At 44.2% G+C, this 22,804-nt stretch overlaps 1 protein-coding gene across 2 annotated transcripts in view; it reads left to right on the top strand.

Moving 5' to 3' along the window:
* Positions 1 to 14,563: 14,563 nt before the first annotated feature.
* Positions 14,564 to 22,804, top strand: part of PREX2 (phosphatidylinositol-3,4,5-trisphosphate dependent Rac exchange factor 2) — a 190,613-nt gene continuing 182,372 nt past the window's right edge. The window contains exon 1 of one of the 2 annotated variants that reach the window (XM_007666826.4): positions 14,564 to 15,148. In XM_007666826.4, the coding sequence (XP_007665016.1) occupies positions 15,008 to 15,148 (141 nt within the window). In that variant the 5' untranslated portion in view covers positions 14,564 to 15,007. The remainder of the gene's footprint in view (positions 15,149 to 22,804) is intronic. The other variant, XM_001511236.4, reaches the window with a different exon arrangement.

Below are 22,804 nucleotides of genomic sequence, written 5' to 3'. Positions count from 1 at the left end.
CAGCCTTCATTTTTTCTTTTTGACTTTTTGTTTATTTTGTAATTTTATATCCTCGGACTAGATTGAGAAGCAGGATGGCTTAATGGGTAAAGCAAGGACCTGGGGGTCAGGAGGACCTGGGCTCTAAGAACCAGCTCTGTCACTTGTCTGCTGTGTGATCTTGGGTAAATCATTTCACTTCTCTGGGCTTCAGTTACTTCATCATTAAAAATGGTAATTAAGACTGTGAGTCCCATATGGGACATAGCCTGTGCCAACCTTATTAACTTATATCTACCCAAGAGCTTAACAAATGCCATTAAAAACAAATTTACTGGTACTTCTGAATTAAACCCTTTCTAAATATGAGTACAGAAAATAATTTCCCAAACCTCACCCATTTATTCAGTGACATTTGAGATTTTCCATTAAATATCCTTGAATTAATGTGGACCATAGCCTCCACTCCAGGGTTTGAAAATTGCATTTACCCGAACTGTGCTCCTTCCCCTACATCTTGCTTCAATAGAGCTATCTCCAGAAAAAGCGGCAAACAGATGTGTGAGCTGTGTTGTATTTCATAATGGAATTTCCCTCTATTGAAAATATCACAAATGTCACTACAAGATTCAGGGAGATTTCATGCCTGGAAATATCTTTGAAGCAGAATGATATCTCGGACCAGAAGTTTTTAATTATGAGTATTGCCTGTGGAATATTTCTCTTCATGGATTTCATTCACTTATATATCCTAATATTTAAGGGCACACTCATACACAGATCCGATGGGAAGAAGTGTGACCTAGTGGAAAGAGAATGGGCCTGGAAGTTAAAGGACCTGGATTCTAATTTCAGTTCTGCCATTTGTCTCCTGTGTGATCTTGGGGTAGTCACTGAACTTCTCTGTGCCTCAGTTACCTCACCTATTCAATAGGGCTTTAAGACTGTGGGCCCTACGAGGGACAGGGGCCCAATTATCAATTCAATTATCTTATATCTATCACAGTGCTTAGTACAGTGCCTAACTCGTAGTAAAAGCTTAACAAATACCATTAAAAAACTATCTTTCTTCCTCCTCTATGTAATGCTTTCATGGTCTGTCTCCCCTTCTAGGTTCTAAACTCCTTGAAGGACTTGTCCTTCCCTGGGCACTTAGAACAACACCCTGCACACAGTGGATGTTCAACAAATTCCCTAGATCGATTCACCAATGAGATGGTGACTCAGTCTCCAAAACTAGAATCATTTTATTAGGCATATTCAATCAATCAATCACTGATATTTATTGAGTGCTTACTGTGTGCTGAGCACTGTACAGTACAGTAGGGAAGCAGCATGGCCAAGTGGAAAGACCATGGACCTGCCGGTCATATGGCCTTGGGTTCTTATCCTGGCTTTACTACCTCCCTGCTCTGTGACCTTTGGTAAGTCACTTCACTTCTCTGTGCCTTAGTTTCCTCAACTATAAAATAAGGATTCAAAACCTGTTCTCCCTCCGCAGGCTGTGAGCCCCATGTGAGACCTGATAATCTTATATGTACCTGAGGACTTAACGAATACTAGTATTATTATTATTGTTAGTTGACAGGCATGTTTCTTTCCGCATGGATTTCACAGTCTAGAGGGGAAGACAGATTTTAAAATAAATAACTAATAGGGGAATGGGGGAGTATAAGAATATGTATTCGTAAGTGCCGAGGGGCTGGGACTGGGCTGAATATCAAATATAAAGGGGTATAGATCCCAGTACAGAGGTGGCCCAGAATGGTGGGGGCGTGGCAGGGGCAAACTGGAGAAATGAGGGTTTAGTCCATTTCTTCTCTCAAGCCTGACCTTCCATTTTTGTTTAAAAAAAATTCCTCTAAATCTTATTAACCGTCGCATTAAGCCCCCCAATTTTTTATATTACTATAGATAAAATGATTCACCCTTTATGAGAGTCCTCTGAGAGAGAGAAAAGCATGGCTTTTAATCTGTAAATGTAATGCCGTTGGGCTGTAATTGTTGTTTTATGGGTTTCTTGCTCACACGGTCTCTGTAGGGGGCCATTTTCCATTTGAAAAGCACTTAAAATTAGCAATAAAATTAGCAACATATGATCACGCATACATTAATCAGGGTGAAGAGTGGAGTCTTTATTCCTAAAATTCAGCTCTTCCAAATAGCTGGCTTGCATTCAATCTGGATGAAACAGACTTCATTTAAAATGGAGCTGCTGCTTAACACACTGGAACGAGATCTCCGCTATTCTGTTAGGAGACTGAAAGAGTCAAGGAGCTTACTATAGGTGGACAAAGGGTCACAGATGTTTTGTCATTAATCCCATTCATGGATGGCTAGGTCCGGGTGACTGTGGTTATCTTATTCAGATGGCATCTCTTAGTCCAGAAATCTCGAATCGACAAGGGGTGGGGATAAATAGGTAGAACCTAAAGCAGATATCGATCAGCCAAAATGACGGCCGTGTGTTTTCTTGGGAGGAAAGGGGAACTTCATAGACAGGGCTCTAGTGCGGGGGGCATTGCCAACCTGTTGCCGAATCGTACTTTCCAAGTGCTTAGTACAGTGCTCTGCACACAGTAGGCGCTCAATAAATACGATTGAATGATCGAATGAATTTAGGGACACTGGTCCCCAGATCTATAAGTTCGTTGTGGGCAGAGAATGGGTCTGCTACAGTGTACTCTCCCAAGTGCTTAGTACAGTGCTCTGCTCACGAGTGCTCAATAAATATGATTGACTGACATGACTGTCTTAAGCACACCCTTTTTCCTCAGCCAATCAAATACTGGTATTTTATTGAGTATTTTATGTGTATAGAGTACTGTAATAGGTATTTGGGTAATAGAATTAGTACTCATGATTCCTAACCTCAAGTGGCATATAGTTGGGGGATGGGGGATGGTGACAGAACTAAAGTATTAGACTTTCCAAGCACTTAGTACAGTGTTCTGCACACAGTACTTAAATACAATTGAATAAATAAAGTATAGATAGGAGAATAGAGATATAAGATGTGTAAACTATGAACCCCAGGGACTGTGTCTGACCTGATTATCTAGTATCTTTGCCCAGCGCTTAGTACAGTTTGGCATGTAATATGCACTTAACTAATACCCCAATTATTATTTTTAAGTAGTATGGGGGTGGTGCTTGAGAACTTAAGTGTTTAGATAGCACTCAACTGCCAATGTGGAGGACGGGGCTATTAAATTGGGGGATTAGAAATTAAACAAGGAAGACCTCCTGGAGGAGGTGGGATTTCAGAAGGGCTTTGAAGCTAGGAAGAGATTGTTTTACCTTTTCTAGACTGTAGGCTCTAGACTATGGACAGGGGTCATGTCTACCAACTCTCTTATTTCGTACTCTCCAAAGCACTTAGTACAGTGCTCTGCAGAGAGGAAGTACTCGATGAATACGGTCGATGGATTGATCTGGACATCTGAAGTCTGCCAGATGTAAAGGCAGTAGCAGGTAAGGAATTTGGGGCAGGAACCGGAACGAACAAGGAACACTCCAAAACTATTTCATGAGTAATTGATTTGTTTTACCGCCTGCCTGCCCACTGGTGTATCAGTCACAACCAGTGGCTGGCATGCTCCCGTCTATCACACGTGAAATGCCCTCATCTAGAGGAAATACAAATTTACACAACTGTACAGGAAAGTGAAACTTTCCAATGGGGACAAAGCAGAATTTTTGGAAATGGACAGTCTGTGATCCTACTGTTCTCCCTTTTACATCACAAAACCATTTTAACCAAACAAGACCTCAGGACCAGGAAGGCAAGGTGACTCTGATTTGACCTGGTTTACTGATTTGACCTGGTTTACTGATTTGACCTGGTTTACCTCCAAAGTATCTTTTGTGATTGGGAAGCATGTACTTGATTTAGAAACCGTCAGTAAGAAACCCTTGAATCAGCCCAGCTAAATTAGCTCCTGTGTAGACATGTAGTAAAGTTCAGATAGGGTATGGACCAAGCTGTGGGTTTGGGCATGAGAACACTGCTTTTGACCATATCCGAAATACCAACTGGAAAGACACTCAGAGAGTGAAAATGATCACTCTAGAGTTCCCAAATTGCACTGACCTCTGCTTATGAAGGGATCTAATCGAAGACTTATTGTAGTTTTTTTGCCCCTCAGCCTCCTCCTCCTCCTCCTCCACTTCCTTTTTCTTTTCCTTCTCCTTATTTTCCTCTTCCTTCTTCTCATTCTCTTTCTCCCCAGTTCTCCCCTTGCTTTTCCTCCTCTTCTTCAGATTAAAAGAAGGCCTGGGCCCACTCTGATATTTTCTGAGCATCATTGTCATCAAAGGTGACACTTAGAGCACTTACTGTGTGCAGGCCACTCTACTGAGTTAGCCAACACCCTCTTTGCCCACAACGAGTTTATAATCTAGAGGGGGAGATGGACATTAATATAAATAATTCATAATATTTAATTTAGCGCTAGGTACATAAGTGCAGCAGAGCTGATGATGGGGTATCAAATGTCCAAAGGTCAGAGATCTATGAGCATCTCATGAGAGTGCTAATATCTCTCTGCACAAAGAAGAAGAGCAACATGACCTACTGGAAGGAATCCAGGCCTGAGAGTCAGAGGACCTGGGTTATAATCCAAGCTCTGCCACTTGCTTACTTTGTCATATTGGGCAAGTGACTTACATTCTTTCTGTTTCAGTTTCCTCATTTGTAAAATGAGGATTAAATCCTACTCCCTCCTACTTAGACTGAGTTTCACGTGGGACAAGAACTGGGTCCAACTTAGTTGTCTTGTATCTACCTCAGCACTTAGTACAGTCCTTGGCACCTAGTAAGTGCTTAGCAAATATACTAATAATTGTGATTATTGCTAATGAAAGGCTGATGGGTCAGTGTGGAGAGAAGTGGGTCACTTAAGAATCACACCCATGTCAAAATGTGGCTTGTGGAAGGCTGCTCTGTGTCATTTATTTGGATTAGACTGTAAGCCCGTCAAACGGCAGGGACTGTCTCTATCTGTTGCTGACTTGTTCATTCCAAGTGCTTAGTACAGTGCTCTGCACATAGTAAGCGCTCAATAAATACTATTGAATGAAAAGACAAACCTGGTCGTTTAGGCCGAGGGGTCAACAGAGGACTGTCCGTGACTCCGTATCCATAGTAAGAGCACAGAGGAAGAATGAAAATCAGTTGAATTCCAGCTATTCTAGCAAAACCCTGTTAAGTTTCCTGGGTGACTGAGGGATCTGCTGTCTGGGTGGCATCTCCTGAGAAAAAAATTGTTTTTGAAAAAAAGCACCAAACAAACAAAACCCCCTATTTTGACAAGTGGTTGGATTAGAGATTTTTGCAAGAGCCAAGCTTTGGGACTCTGAGGCTTTGTGGCAGAAAATCAAGTCTTATGTAGTCCTCTTTGCTGTTGAATGGGTATGTTGTGAACTGGTCTTAATCGGGGACAAGAACATTTTTTTTCAGTTTGCTGAGTTCTCATTGTCTTACAAATATTCTCCTACTCTTTAATGACCCTTTCATCTTCATCTTAATACCACAATGTATATTATAATAAGAAAGATTCTGCCAGAGGGTAAGATAAGCTATAGGAATGGGCCTTCTGGGGGTTCCCTGTTATGTTTGTGCATTAGAAAAATCATTTGAGACAAACATCAATCTATTGTATTTGCTGAGTGCTGACTGTGTGCGCAGCACTCTATTAAGTGATAGGATAGAGTTGGTAGACATGTTCCCTGACCATATTCCTGGCTACAATCTCTCTATTTAAGTTTGGGGTCTCTTCAGGCCCAGTGAGATATTGGATAAGGCTCAGACCCCACGGATTAGAAGGAATCAACCTGGAATATTTCTAGTTAATAATAATTGTGGTATTTGTTAAATAAGTGCACCAATTTTCAAGAATGCCTTTGCAGATCTGTTCTTGCTAAATGTGGGTAGAATTGTAGAACATATGTGCAACCTTTCCTTTGGATACAATTGTAGGATACAATTGTAGGGTAAAAACACATGGTTATTTTTCATCAACTTGATTAGAAGTATTTGCTCCTTTCAAATCTGGGCTTTTAGTCACAGGTAATTCTTTTATCTCTGCTTCTATTTTCTGAACATCATTCCTTTATTTTCCCCACAAATGTCCTATTTATTATCTTAAATGCTTATGCAAATAAATTTGAGTTTATCCACAAAGGCTTCCACTATATTCCACTTCAGAGGTAGTGACCACAGCAGGAAAGATGACAAAGTCTATAATTCTCCATATTGCCTGTCTTTTAAAGTAAATGATCTAAGATTTTTGTCTCTAAGAGATGAACTATATATGCAACTTTAAATATTTAATTCCATGATACAGATTTTTGACAAAGAAAGGAACTGCCATGGAAATGCAGCCAAAGATAGAGTGACAAGTTGTTCTCAGTCAATCAATAGCATTTATTGAGCACTGACTGTGCAGAGCACTGTACTAAGCACCTTCAACACTATCTTAAAAGAATGAACTTAGAAATAGTTTCAGGGCTATTTCAGCAGTTTTACCCATCCTCTACAAATCTATCACTGTAAAGGTGATGGAATCTCCCACTGAGAATGAGTGAGTCTCATTCTGGAGATTTTAGGACCAAGAACCTACACGTAAAAATTGATTTTCATCATAGCGGTTCGTGCAGTTCCATCCTCTCATTTCCATAGGCCGTATTCCTGCGAGGGCACAGCCAGGAGTGAGAGAGTAGGCAGGCAAATTGCTGCACATTGAAAAGCACACAGCAACGATTTTTCTGTATAGGACTTATCGATTACCAAAGCGACCCCAGCCTTGTCTCATTGAATAATTACAACAATTGTGGTATTTAAGTGCTTTCTGTGTTCCAGGTACTGTACTAAGAGCTGGGGTAGATACAAGGTGATTGAGGTGGACACACTCTGTCCCACACAGGGCTCCTAGTCTTAATTTCCGTTTTAAGAACGAGGTAACTGAGGCCCAGAGAAGTGAACTGACTTGCCCAGTCACACGGCAGACACTTGATTAGAACCCAGGATCTTCTGACTCCCAGGCCCCTGCTCTATCCACTAGACCACACTGTTTCTCTCCTTGCTGCCTCTGCTGTCCATTTCAATGGCCTTGGCGATCTATACAGTGCTTGCTGTTTAGATCATCAGGCTATTTTTCAGGGAAGATGTTTACCATCTCTGTAATATGGTACTCTCCCAAGTGCTTAGTACAGTGCTCGGCAATAGATATGATTGATTTCTGGAGGGCCAGTTCACCTTGCACAGTGCCCTAAATGGCACTTCTGTCAATTCAGTCAATCTGTAGTACTTATTGAGCGCTTATTGTGTACAGAACACTGTACCAAGCACTTGGGGAAGTATATTATAATAGAGTTGGTAGACCCAATCGCTGCCCACAAGGAAAAACTTTTATTTCTGATGGAATAGCCCCAGCAAGCATTCCCCTATTCGCAGAGGCAGATCTAGGTCTCAGTTCTAATTACTTGAGCTGTGTTTTTGTCACTGGACCAACAGTGACCATTCAGTAGTGAACAGCAGTGTTAGAATTAATTTTACTAGGAAACGAAGAACAACCATCAGAGTCCATCCATCAGAGTCCTTATTTTAGCGAATGATGCTGGAACTAAGGAAATATTTTTTGCTGTTCTTATTATCGGATATTTGAAATCTGTCTAATCAATTGAATTTTTTTAATGATAATTGTTAAGCCCTTACTATATGCCAGGCATCGTGCTAAGTGTTGGGGTAGATACAAGCTAATCAGGTTGGACACAGTCCATGCCACACACGGGGCTCACGGTCTTAATCCCCATTTTAAAGACGAGGAAACTGAGGCACAGTGAAGTGAAGTGACTTGCCTAAGGTCACTCGGCAGACAAGTGGAAGAGCCGGAATCAGAACCCAGGTCCTTCTGGCTCCCAGGTCTGTATCTTATGCACAGACCATGCAGTTTCTAGGGAATCCTAAGGATTCCATGCAGGGTCCCGACCTGGGGAGGGAAAGAACTATGATTAGAGTAAAATGTGCTCCTATCTTGTAGAGAAAACTGTGGACTCCCTAAGAAAAATTTCCCACCTGCCTCAGAAAAAGCCTCTTGAGGTCCTTCTACAGATGATAAACTCCTTGTGGTCAGGCACTAATGTACTGATACAGTGGTTAACAGCAGGAATTTTTTAACTCGCTAGTTTAACCTCCGATCTTCGCTAGACTATCCCAAATGATAATTCGGGATGATGTTAAATTCATTCATTCATTCAATAGTATTTATTGGGCGCTTATTATGTGCAGAGCACTGTATTAAACGCTTGGAATGTACAATTCAGGAGCAGTTAAATGCATTTGAGGGCCCTTCACCAAGGGCCCCAGCTATGTCCTCGCCTTCCTCTGATGCCGTACCCTTCCCGCCCCCCCACGGCTCCCCTTCATTGGATGTTCCGGTTGCATCGGCCACTGGTCCAGGGCAGTCCTGGATCCCATCCATCATTTCAATTGTTGCTTGGCTTTTAGCTGGCAGGAAGGGACTAAGCTTCAAAAGGGAGAGATGCCACACATTCAGAGCTTGTGAAAAGCATTACTTACCATGAGAGTGAAGGACCGAAATCCTCCAGACTCGCTCTCTTTCCGTTTCAGCCTTTGATGAGGAATTAGGGACAGTGGTCTGGGATATCCCGAAAGAGGACCCCACAGGGGTTGTACCTTTAAAATAATAAAAATAATAATTATAATGGTACTTGTTAAGCATTTATTTTGTGACAAGCACTGTTGTTCTAAACACTGGGGTAGATACAAGTTAATCAGGTTGGACACAGTCCCTGTCCCACATGGGGCTTACACCCTTAATCCCCATTTTACAGACTCATTCATTCAGTCATATTTATTGAGTGCTTATTGTGTGCAGAGCACTGTACTAAGCGCTTGGGAGAGTACAATACAATAATAAACAATCATGGCTCAGTGGAAAGAGCATGGGCTTGGGAATGAGAGGACATGGGTTCTAGTCTTGCCTCCGCCACTTGTCTGCTCTGTTTCTTTGGGCAAGTCACTTAACTTCTCGGTACCTCAGTTACCTCATCTGTAAAATGGAGCTTAAAAGTGTGAGCCCCATGTGGGACAACCTGATTACCTTGTATCTACCCCAGTGTTTAGAAAAGTGCTTGGCACATAGTAAGTGCTTAACAAATACCATTATCATCATTATTGTTATTATTAATAAACAGTCACATTCCCTGCCTCAAATGAGTTTATAGTCTAGAGGTGGGGAGATATAAAGTGACTTGCCCAAGATCACACAGCAGACATGTGGCAGACCCGTGATAAGAACCAAGGATATTCTGACTCCCAGGCTCGTGCACTATCTGATGATGATGATGGGCTGTGTATAAAGTTTAGCTTTCCAAATAAAGGATTAGGTTAGATTTAACAGCAGCAAAAGAAGATGGAATGGCCTGAGGGAAGGTTTAGGTGAAGGCCATACCTTGGAGTTTGGCACATCTGGGGTGGATTATAATAGTAAGAATAATCAGGGTACTCATTAAGTGCTCATTCTGTGCCAAACACTGTTCTAAATACTGGAGTACATGCAATATGAGCAGCTCAGACACATTCCCTGTCCCACATGGGTATCTCTGTGTAAGTCTAAGGTGTCTACCAACTCTGTTTTACTGTACTCTCCCAAGTGCTTAGTACATTGATTCATTAATTCAATTATATTTATTGAACACCTGCTGTGTGCAGAGCACTATACTAAGTGCTAAGGAGAGTACAATATAACAGTTAATGTACACATTCCCTGCTCACAGTGATCTTAGAGTTTGGAGGGGGAGACTCACAATACAAATCAATAAAATACAGTGCTCTGCCCACAGAAAGGGTTCAATAGATATGATTGATTTGGGCTCGAAGGATAGAGCTATTTTCCTGCGGGGGGAGTGAAGGGATAAGGGATATGGAGGAGATGTAAGTTACCAACTGGATGGAGCCACAGGGAAGGGTAGAGTTTCCCCACATTCACTGAGCTCCCCCAGTACAGCGCCCTTACCTAGGCACTTGGAAAAGTGTAACCCAAAGAGATGTGGGATTTCCTACCTGCAAGAAGCTTACACTCTAATGGGGAAGGTATGCATAAAACTATTTACAACCGGAATAGTCAAAATATACTGTGACTGCCTCCGGCACTCCTGAGGATTTCCCACATCCCTTGTGATTTCTGAGGAGGAAATAATCAATTATTTTTGTAAGCAGTGAAGAGGAAGAAGGATAGGCTCAAAATGTCTTGAGATAGAGGCGTGTGCTGCAAAAATGGATTTTTTGCAATTTGGAAGTGGAGCCGGGGTAGGGGAGATAGGTTCAGGATGAGGGGGTATAGGCTCGCGGCACAAATATTTCATTTTTGAAATGTGAGTGCACTACCAAGGGTAGGATGAGTTGGAGGGGGGGCTTATGGTAATTCATTAAGCGCTTATCATCTGCATCACTTGTGATAGTGCAATAGAAATTAGTGCCCTCTTACCATTCTCTTACAATTACCATTATCTTACCTCTTACCATTCTTTTTCCCCTCTTTCCTCCTTCTTTTTGTCTTCTCTTTTTTCTCCTGCTCCTTTACTGCTAGACTTAATTCCTCACATAAGAGCTCCTCCCCTGTTTTGGGTTTGCAAAATTATGCAAAAATGGAGTAATTATGTGAGTACATATCAATCAACCGATCAGTCAGTGGTATTTATTAAGCTCTCACTATGTTCAGAGCACAGTACTAAGCCCCTGGGACAGTACAACAGGATTAGAAGAAAAGTTTCCCTGCTCATAATGAGCTTACAGTCTAGAGAGGGAGATATTAGAATAATTTATTTCCATATTTTCTTTCTCATTTATTTCTTTATTCTTTATTTACATATGGTAAATGAGTGTTCAATTCCTTGAGGGCAGGGATCATGTCTACTTTTTTGAACTCTCCCAGGAGTAAGTGCTTTGTATACAGTGAATTCTCAATAAATACCATCGATTGATTGATTGATAAGTATTACCCAAAAGTGCTAAGGATGGGTATAAATCTATACCCCCTTCTAAACTGTAAGCCCAGTGTGGGCAAGGATTGTCTCTGTCTATTGCTGAATTGAACTTTCCAGCACTTAGTACAGTGTTCTGCACACAGGTAGCGCCGCTCAATAAATATGATTGAATGAATAAATGAAATATATATGTCCTGGAATTGGCCGGTGGATTCGTATGGCTGGGTGTTGAGGGGAAAATGAGGAAGATTTATTGTTAGAGGTGGGCTTTTAGGAGGACTTTGACTGTGAGGAGGGCTGAAGTCAGATGAATTTGGGGAGGGAGGGAGTTTCAGTGTGGGATACGGTGGGACTAAGTTGGAGAATCTATTAATCAATGCTATTTATTGAAAACCTAATGTGTGCAGAGCACTGTACAAAGAGGGAGAGTCGAGAGTGAGGGAAAGATGTCAGAGAAGACTGGTGAGGTGATGAATTTTTTAACTTGACACCCTAAAATTTAGTGGAAGCGTGAATGTAGTGAAGAAGAAGGGTATTCCTTCCTGCTATTCAATTCTGTGAGGGATAAAGCGTGGTCTTGATTTATCTATGGATGTATGTTTCCCGCGGGAACTATTTTGTTTGGCCAGGTGTTTCGGGGCTTGTCGAGCAGCGCTGTAGCTACTGATACGAAGCCAGTCACATCCCTTTTCATTCGCCTTTATGAATCGTGTACATAAAGGCATGGTAACTCTTAAGCAATTGTGCATCACTATTTTGTAGTCTACTGGTGCTACTCTCTGAGAGCTCTGTTCAGAGTACTGTACTAAGTTCTCGGGAGACGACAGAGAAGCAGCATGGCCTTAGTGGAGAGAGCATGGGCCTGGGAGTCAGAGGATCTGGGTTCTAATGTTGCCCCACTACTTGTCTGCGGTGTGACCTTGGGCAAGTCATTTCACTTCTCTGGGCCTCAGTTTCCTCATCTGTAAAATGGGGATTAAATTCAGTTCCTCCTACCTCAAATGTGAGCCCCATGAGGAATGTGGACTGTGTCCTACCTGATAACCTTGTATCTACCATAGTGCTTGACACATAGTAAAAGCGTAACAAATACCATAATCATTAATAGAGTATATAGACCCAAACCCTGCTCTCAAGGAGTTTATAGCCTAGCAGACTGTAAACTGAGATTCTCCGACAGGGAAGACGATAAGCAAGCACCTATCATCTGCCAGTTGCGTATTATATAATTCATTCAATCGTATCATACTTGTTGAGTGCTTCTTTGTGCAGAGGACTATAGTAAGCCCTTGGGAGAGTACAGTATAATAAACAGACACATTCCCTGCCCACAATGAGCTTATTGCCCAGAGGGGATGAGACAGGTATTAATATAAATAAATTACAATCAATTTACGCCTAAACATGGCTCAGTGGAAAGAGCACGGGATTGGGAGTCAGAGGTCACAGGTTCGAATCCCAGCTCTTCCACTTGGCAGCTTTGTGACTGTGGGCAAGTCATTTAACTTCTCTCTGCCTCAGTTCCCTCATCGGTAAAATGGGGATGAAGACTGTGAGCCTCATGTGGGACAACCTAATTACCCTGTATACCCCAGTGCTTAGAACAGTGCTCTGCACATAGTAAGCGCTTAAAAAATACCAACATTATTATTATTATTAAAAAACAAAAGACTGAAAACAGATGTAAGGGTGTACCAATCTTAAAAAGTTAGGAGGCTTACTTTAACGTTGAAACGAAGTAAGATTTTCTGACTTGGGATAATGCACAAAAATTGTATAAGGAGTGAGGATATCTCCTTTTACCTTACGGCAAAAAAACTAACCTGCTCATTTCCAGCATAATCAGCGTGGCAGAGTGGAATCCTATTGAAAAAGTTACAATAGGTGGGGAAATTCTTGCTGAAAATTGTCATACTTTATAGATAAAGGAAAAGTGAATGAATTATTTTGTTTGTTGAACATTTCGGTGTTTATTAGCCCTAGGCCTTGTTTACAAAACAGTCAAAATAAACTTAAAAATAGTCCCCTTTCTCTCTCTCTCAAAATGTAAGTACTTGTATATAGAAAGGATAAACATGCACTCCCTTGGACTAAAACTGAAAGCTCTGTCTTTTCCATCTCATCATTTGATGACACTTGTTGAAATGACAACAGAACTGGAGCAAAGCAGAGGAAATTCAAACTTGCACAGATGCCCCATCATCTGGGAGACGTAGACCCAAGCTCCTCCTCCAGATCCTACCCAGAAAAGAGCCCTGGCTTGGGAGTCAGGGGTCATGGGTTCTGATCCTGGCTCCGCCGCTCGCCAGCTGTGTGACTTTGGGCAAGTCACATAACTTCTTTGTGCCTCAGTTACCTCATCTGTAAAATGGGGATTAACTGTGAGCCTCACGTGGGACAACCCGATTACCCTGTATCTACCCCAGCGCTTAGAACAGTGTTCTGCACATAGTAAGCGCTTAACAAATAGCAACATTATTAAGTCACTTCACTGTGCCTCAGTTCCCTCATCTGTAAAATGGGGGTTAAAAGTGTGAGCCCCACGTGGGGCAACCTTATATCCTCCCCAGCGCCTCAGTTCCCTCATCTGTAAAATGGGGATTAAAAGTGTGAGCCCCACGTGGGGCAACCTTGTATCCCTCCCCAGCATTTAGGACAGTGCTTGGCCCATCTTAAGTGCTTAACAAATACCACCATTATTATTATTATTATTGACCCCCCCCCAGAAAAGAACACTGCACCCCAAGTTTGAGGTTTCCCGTTAGAGTCCCATAGTGTCTTTATTTATTATGCTAATTGCCACTTTGCAAATGAAAACAGGAATCCAGTCTGAGAGAGATTTCCCAGGCCGTAAAAGAAAATAAAGGGGTTTATTGACAATTAGAAGAGGGTGGGAATGGAAGGGGGGGGGGTTTGAAAAGAAAAAAGTGGCTTCAAGTTATGTAATTTAAGGGGGTTGGGGGGGATGTTCTTTTTATTTTCGGGAACCATCCCGGGCTCATTAAAGGGAGACAATGGGGGGGATGTGGGGGGCTCGGAGTGGAAAGGGAAACCGGGGCCAAGTCGAGACCCCCATGGGGCTGCTCGGGCCTGTGCGTCCGTGGGTGTCCGTGTGCGGGGCGGTCCGTTGGGCGGCACGCAACGTTTCCTCAAGGTTGTGTTTCCTTTCCTCTTTCCTGAGCTCTGTCTGGCAAAGGGCGTGGGGGCCGAGTCACATGGAGCCGCCGCTTTTGATTAATGGCCAAGTTGCTGCTGCCGCTGCTGCTGCCGCCGCCGCCGCCGCCGAGCCCCAGAGCGCGGCCCCAGCGCCGAGCCCACCGGAGGCCCGTCCGTCCGTCCGTCCGCCCGCCGCCTGACTGCGCTCGCCTCAGGACCGGTACTTCAGGACCGGTACTTCAGGACCGGTACTTCAGGACCGGTACTTCAGGACCGGTACTTCAGGACCGGTACTTCAGGACCGGTACTTCAGGACCGGCACTTCAGGACCGGCACTTCCGGGCGGTACCTCAGGACTGGTCCTCAAGACCGGTACTTCAGGACTGGCACTTCAGGACCGGTACCTTTGGACCGGTACCTTAGGCCTGGTCCTTGGGGCCGGTACTTCAGGACCGGTACCTTAGGCCTGGTCCTTAGGACCGGTTCCTCAGGACCGGTACTTCAGGACCGGTACCTCAGGACCGTGCCTCAGGACCGGTACTTCAGGATCGATACCTCAGGACCGTGCCTCAGGACCGGTACCTCAGGACTGGTTCCTCAGGACCGGTACTTTAGGACCGGTAACTCAGGACCGGTCCTCAGGATCGGTACCTCAGAACAGGTCCTTCAGGACCGGTCACTGAGGACCGGCACTTGCGGGCGGTAGGTGCGGACCGGTCCCTGCGGAGGGACGGTGCCCGCGGAGAAGTAGTCGCGGGCGGTAGGTGAGGAGCGGGAGTGGTCGTCGGTCGGTGAGAAGGGGCGTCGGCGGCCGCGCACCATGTAAGCGTGTCGGGGGCGGCGTCGGCGTTGGGGCCGCACCATGACGGAGGAAAGCCGCGGGGAAGGCCGCGGGGAAGGCGGCAAGGAGCTGGAGAAGCAGCTGCGGCTGCGGGTGTGCGTCCTCAGCGAGCTCCTCAAGACCGAGCGGGACTACGTGGCCACCCTCGACTTCCTCGTGTCGGTGAGTCGGCGCCCGGCGGGGCCTCGGGGGCAGCAGGAGGCGGCGGCGGCGGCGCCCCCCCCCCCCAAAACGCCGCCGCCCACCCGTCCACCCTGCCTTTCGTTACTCGTGATCGTCACCAGGGTACTTGGCAGGCGCCTGCTGTGTGCCCAGCACTCTTCTAAACGCCGGGGTAGACAGGAGGTCATCAGGTGGGCCCACGTGGGGCTCACAGTCCCCAACCCCATTTTACAGACGGAGTAACTGATCGCCAGGTTGGCCCACGTGGGGCTCTCAATCCCCGTCCCCATTTTACAGACGGAGAAACTGATCACCAGGTTGGCCCACGTGGGGCTCACAGGCCCCATCTCCATTTTAGAGATGGAGAAACTGATCGCCAGGTTGGCCCACGTGGGGCTCACAGGCCCCATCTCCATTTTAGAGATGGAGAAACTGATCACCAGGTTGGCCCACGTGGGACTCACAGTCCCCATCCCCATTTTACAGGCGGAGTAATTGATCACCAGGTTGGTCCACGTGGAGCTCACAGTCTCCATCCCCATTTTACAGATGGTGAAATTGATCATCACATTGGCCCACGTGGGGCTCACACACTCCATCCCCATTTTGCAGATGGAGAAACTGATCTTCAGATTGGCCCACGTGGGGCTCACGGTCTCCATCCCCATTTTACAGAGAGAGAAACTGATCACCAGGTTGGCCCACGTGGGGCTCAGTCTCCATCCCCATTTTACAGACAGAGAAACTGATCACCAGGTTGGTCCACATGGGGCTCACAGTCTCCATCCTCATTTTACAGATGGAGAAACTGATCATCAGATTGGCCCACATGGGGCTCACAGTCTTCATCCCCATTTTACAGGCGGAGTAACTGATCACCAGGTTGGTCCACGTGGGGCTCACAGTCTCCATCCCCATTTTACAGATGGAGAAATTGATCATCACATTGGCCCACGTGGGGCTCACACTCTCCATCCCCATTTTACAGATGGAGAAACTGATCTTCAGATTGGCCCACGTGGGGCTCACGGTCTCCATCCCCATTTTACAGAGAGAGAAACTGATCACCAGGTTGGCCCACGTGGGGCTCACAGTCTCCATCCCCATTTTACAGACAGAGAAACTGATCACCAGGTTGGTCCACGTGGGGCTCACAGTCTCCATCCCCATTATACAGATGGAGAAACTGATCATCAGATTGGCCCACATGGGGCTCACAGTCTTCATCCCCATTTTACAGACGGAGTAACTGATCACCAGGTTGGTCCACGTGGGGCTCACAGTGTCCATCCCCATCTTACAGACAGAGTAACTGATCACCAGGTTGGTCCACGTGGGGCTCACAGTCTCCATCCCCATTTTACAGACTGAGAAACTAATCATCAGGTTGGCCCACGTGAGTCTCCAGCCCCATTTTACAGACCGAGTACCTGATCATCAGATTAGCCCACACGGGGCCCACAGTGTCCATCCCCATTTCACAAATGGACAGAGGAGTTTAGTGACTCGACCAAGGTCACACAGCAAACAAGTGTTGGAGTCATTCATTCATTCAGTAGTATTTATTGAGCGCTTACTATGGGCAGAGCACTGTACTAAGTGCTTGGAAATGTACAATCCGGCAACTGGTAGATGGGATCATAACCCACGCCCGCTGACTTCCAAGCCCGGGTTCTCGCTACCAGGCCATGCTGCTTCCCCTCCAAACGTGGTTCCTCCCAGGGTGGCCATCAGCGAATTAATTTCCCAATCAATGGTTCATTCATTCAGTTGTATTTATTGAGCATTTACTATGTGCAGAGCACTGTACTAAGTGCTTGGAATGTACAAAATGACATTTATTGAGCACTAACTACACTTTATTTCTCAGGGCCTCAGTTACCTCATCTGTATTTCTTAAACACTTAGGGGTCGTGGGTTCTAATACCGGCCCTGCCATTTATCAGCTCCGTGACTTTGGGCAAGTCACTTAACTTCACTGTGGCTCAGTTTCCTCGACTGTAAAATGGGGCTGAAGACTGTGAACAGCCTGGTTACCGTCTATTTACCCCAGCGCTTAGAACAGTGCTTGGCACATAGAAAGCGCTTAATAAATACCATCATCATCATCATTATTATTACTCTGTGCCCAGCACTGGACTAAGCGCTGGGATGGATACAAGCAAATTGACTTGGACACAGGCTCTGTCCCATGTGGGGTTCACAATTTCCATCCCCATTTTACAGATGAGGGAACTGAGGCCTGAGAAGTGAAGTGACTTGCCCGAGGTCACACGGCAGACTGGTGGAGCCGGGATTAGAACTCATGACCTCTGACTCCCAGGCCTATGTTCTATCAACTATGTCATGATGCTTGAGGCTGTGAGCCCCCTGTAGGACCAGGGACTGTGACCAAACCGATTTGCTTGTATCCATCCCAGTGCTCAGTACAGTGCTTGGCACCTAGTAAGCGTTTAACAAATACCATTATAATTTTATGTGTAGGGCACTGTACCAAACACTTGAGAGACGGCAGTACAACAGAGTTGGTAGACACATTCCATGCCCATAATGTAATGCAAGCCATTCCACATTCTCCTCAACCCCTCCTACAAGGACTCGTCAATAATTATAATAATATTGATGGTACTTGTTAGGCGCTTACTCTGTTTCAGGCACTGTTCTTAGCGCTGCGGTAGATACAAGATAAGTTGGTTAAATAATCAGTTTTGCTTCCCCCCCCTTTACCAACACAATTTCCAACAATTTGAGCTCAAATTCCTCATCCAGTTTGGTTACCAACACAATTTCCAACAATTTGAGCTCAAATTCCTCATCTAGTTTGGAGGTGAACTTCAAAGGTTCATTCAGGGTAGAGCTGGTGGTTCTATAACACAGGTTTTCTTCAGATCGTTGGATCTGATGTGATGGAAGCATTTGGGGACATTCTTCCCACAGTACAAGATGTTCTGGGTATATAACACGATCCATAAGGTGGCTCGAGGAGATTTGATCTAGGAAGAAATGGTTGGCTACGTGTGCCTGGTGCTAATCAAGGTGTGATGCTGTTAATCAGTCAGTGGTATCTATTGAATACTTACAGTGTGCAGAGCATTGTACTAAGTGCTTGGGAAAGTACGGTACCATAGTCGGAGATGCCATCAATGCCCATAAGGAGCTTACACGCTACCCTTCCCAATCTCTGTCTTACTGCCTGTACCGCACAGCACTTTGTGTCTCTTGGTGTTGTTTCAACTTTACAGTTTATCCAGTTCTCCTGTAACCCAGAGGTTAAATTCTTGCAAAACCAGTCATTAAAAAAATAAAAAAATTGCACTCAACATTCCCCATATCCAACATTTGCGTGCATCTCGCTTCTTCTGACACCTCATTGCTCTGCATCCAGATGGGCTGTTGTCATTTACAACGATATTTAATTCCCTTGTGGGATTGTAGCCAAAATGCGGAATGGCCAAGCGGGTGTATGCAATGGATTTAAACAATGATTTACGGTAATATAGGCGTTCGCCTCAAACAATGTCAGTCACGTTTGTATCTTCGAACCATCCACCCCCTTACCCATCGAGTACATCAACTCGATGGCTAGTACGGCGTGACTTTTCCGATAATATGAGTTCTTTCACGAGCCCAACTACCTTGTTCTGTACATTTGCTTAAGGGTCTGTGATTGGAGATCATGAATTGGATTCCAGGGCAGATCGTTTATTTATAACGATCTCTGTAACAGACTTTTCTGGTGAGGGGTAACTGAAAGAGCCAAGGGGGTTTTGATATATAGCAGCTGTTGGATATTAAAGCCACATGCACAGCACGCCCCCTCCTCGAGCCCTCCGTTTTTCCCTGCGGAGTATATCTGTGGCATCTGCATTCACAAAGATTACAGCGACTGTGTGAAATCAAAACTCAGCCTAACTTCAGAAACTCACACAGACTACTTGGGAGAAACTTACATGTCATTTCATGGTTTAAACCTCATTCAGGATGTGCTCTTCCCAAAAGTGCAACTTTTGAAATGAAAGGAACTTGGGGAAAGTCAGGATTTTGCGATCCACCGCTGGAAAGACAAAAACCAGGAAAATCTGTTAGCCCTCCGAAACAGCCAGGCAAATATCGGTTAAGCATCAACCCCTTCGATCATCAAGAGCTGAGGAGCCTTGACTGGAAACAAATCTCAAGTCATCTGCTTCATTTTGAACTGTGCCCGGTTGCTGCTCGAAGACTTCTGACAGTTCTCCTCTCCCGATTCCTTCATGTCTGACGGGAAATATTTCAAACTGCAAACTTCCTGCTCAGCTTTAGGAGATCTGAGAACTCTCTGCTTACTATCAGGGTAGAATAAGGCAAGAAGGAAGGCACCGTCTCCCACTCCAGTCGGTCATACAGTTTGGCATTGGGTAGGATTTTGTGAACTAAGATCGACACCACTGGGACCATTTGAAAAACATTCCTTAGAATTGTGAATATTTGAGGAAATAACTGATGATGTGTAAAAATGCACTGTGCTTCCGTGTAGCAGTGGTCAGTGGTATTTAGGCCAAATAAGGTCATTGTCAAGGCTTAATTAAAAAATTCCATCCCCCAAATTTGACCCACTTTAAAACTGGTGTCATCTTGAGGATGAGAAAATCATTTTGACTTTGAAGAATCTGGTTAGTTCTAGAACTCCAGCAAACACTCTGTGAAGAGCACTAGGTGGAGATTGAGTTACCAGGTTTGAAGAAATGAATAACTAACATAGCTTTCAAAGCAGTGGTGTATAAGTCAATTTGTTGTATGAAATTTGGCTCACTTTGCCCTTCTGTTTGGATCTGAACCCTTTAGCATCTGATATTAACCCTACTCCCTCAGCACTAACATATCAGTAATTTATTCATATTAATGTGTTTCTCCCCTTCCTGACGGTAAAATTCTCTTGGGCAGGGAGCGTACCTTACAACTCTTGTATTGTATTGTCCCAAGGGCTTACTACAGTGCGATGCACACAATAAGCACTCTATAAATACCATTGATTTGATCGATTGATTTTGTTCACAAACACCCTGCTCCATTCTTGGTGTTCTAGTGGAAAACGGAACCTTGGATTGGCCTAAGGAGAGAGTAGAAGGGTGCATATGTGTATGACTCTAGACTGTAAGCTTGTTGTGGGCAGGGAATGTGTCTGTTGATTGTTGTACTTTCTCAATCGCTTAGTGCGGTGCCGTGCACACAGTAAACGCTCAATAAATACGATTGACTGACCGACTCATTTTAGTTTTTCCTCTCTCATCCAGTGGGTTGAAATGAGGGATCCTCCCCCCGACCCTGTCATCATCCACCCTGACCACCAGACATCTCCCTATTCCTTTCTCTTATATATTACGGTGAAAGGTTTTCAGTAAATGGGACTGAGTTTCTGCCATTACAGTGTCTCCCGGGTTTATGCTTTGTTCTGTCATCCCATGTCCTGTCAGTTATATTTATTGATGTCCAGATGCTGGCTATCTCTTGCTTTGAGTACTCCCTGTTGGAAGAGTTTGAATATCTCCTTACAGACTTTTCGTGGTCCTTAAAGAACATCACCAGGGGCAAGCTTCCTAGGGAAAACAGGCATAGGGAAAAGGCATATTGGCTACTGCAGTAATTCACTAACAAGTAGGCAAATACTGGCTTAAGCATCAACCCATTCAGTCACCAGATTACAAGTTCAGAACATGTGAATCCTGCTCTCCCATCCTCAAGGCCCTTCTGAAATCACGTCTCCAGGACCTCCCCGATTACGCTCTCATCTTCCCATCATAACGTTTCCCCCACTGCTGCCATGTTAGGACCTCTGTGGTCCTTTAAGCACTTGGGTAATAATAATAATAACATTATGTTGGTATTTAAGTGCTTACTCTGTGCCAAGCACTGTTCTAAGCCCTGGGGTAGATACAAGGTAATCAGGTGGTTCCATGTAGGGCTTGCAGTCTTCATCCCCATTTTACAGATGAGGTAACTGAGGCACAGAGAAGTTAAGTGACCTGCCCAAGGTCACACAGCTGACAAGTGGCGGAGTCGGGATTAGAACCATGACCTCCGACTCCCAAGCCCGGGCTCTTTCCACTGAGCCACGCTGCTTCTCATAATGATGATGGGTACTTATGCTTGTGCCCCCTGCAAAATTTAGGTATGTATTTTTAAACCTCTGTTGCTTTCTTGTTTTAGGTCTGATTCCCTCAGTAGATTGTAAACCCCTCAAGGACCGGGAACAGGTTTATTAACTCTACTGTAATAATACAAAAAATGTTACCTGTCAAGAGCTTACTAAGTGCCAAGCACTGTACTCTTCCCAAGCATTTAGAAGAGTGTTGCACCGAGTAAACAATCAAACAGGATTGAGTAATCACAGCAAGAATCAAACCATGAATAGATTAACAACAATTTGGTATTTCAAATGTGTTAATTACAGTGGCCAAAGAGAAATACAGATGAGGCGTTTATTACAATCGAGCCTTTATAACTTTTGAGATGGAGAAGTGGGAAGTGTTCTCACTGGACATGTATAGAATGTACATATCTCAGCTAGAGTTGGTTGAGCCTGCAGATATCTCTGTAAGCTATAGTGGTACCGATTTAAATACTACTAAAGTCTTTCCAGGAAGCATTCTACTCTGAAATCTTTGCATTTTACCAGGGTTGTAAGGGCAACATCCAAAGCCTAGAATGCGAAAAATAAGGCGAGGTGACAATTGAAGGAAGTGAGACGAGTTGGTGGAGGAGCAGGAGGAAGGTCAGCCACCAAGACCCACAACTATTCATATGGGAAACACTGTGGACTGTAAGCTCCTCATCGACAGGGAGTGTGTCTACCAACTCTCTTCTCTACCTTCCCAAGCACTTAATACAGTCCTCTGGAAGTGCTCAGTAAATACCAGAAGGAGAACATCTTTGTTTCTTCATTTCTCTCCTTGGGTTTACTGTTTATATCTGTATGAAATAGACTGTGTGAATCTGGAAGATATATGGATCAGATGAAAACTAACCAAATTAATCACGAATGGTTTGTAATTAGATTCATCTCTTTTAAGGTAATTTTATTCTAAAAACTTTAAAAATGACTGTTATTTTGGTAATTTGTTAATCTAAACACACAAAGTCAGAAGGAAAGTTCCAAGTCTTGTCAAATTAACAGTAAATCGACAGATTAAAGTATAGGTGAAGAAGAACTTGCAAGTAAACAGCACACGGTATTTATCGGTCAGTTGTCAAAACAGTGACTTTAATGAGATTGGTTGGTCCTATAAAATAGTAAACCATTTGCAAGTATCCCGTGAAAATACTGTAGAATTTTCTCCCTTCCTCTTTGCTACCCTGAGGAAGGGAGTTTATTTTTACCCCAATATTTTGTTATTTACTATTTCATCTCCTGACAGTTTTGCTTCTGGTAGAAATTAAAGCAGATGAAACCACTTTACATTAATATCCGGCCGAAGAACTTCTTGGGCCAGGCGATTGGTAAAGCTCTTAAAGGCAGATGAAGTGGTGACTGGATTTGAGAGGAAGAAAAAGGGGGCGGGGTATACGAGAGTCAAGGGCACCATGAAATCTCTAATGTTGACCCATTAAGATAGTTGCCTGAAGGCAGTTTTAAAGGTCTGCCTCGAAAGGAGGATAGACATGGCAGGATATTTAAGCTCT

Source organism: Ornithorhynchus anatinus, chromosome 7 (genome assembly GCF_004115215.2).
Source record: "Ornithorhynchus anatinus isolate Pmale09 chromosome 7, mOrnAna1.pri.v4, whole genome shotgun sequence".
NCBI lineage: Eukaryota > Metazoa > Chordata > Mammalia > Monotremata > Ornithorhynchidae > Ornithorhynchus > Ornithorhynchus anatinus.
The sequence above is the reverse complement of the archived record's forward strand: the minus strand, read 5'-3'. Positions and strand labels throughout refer to the sequence as shown.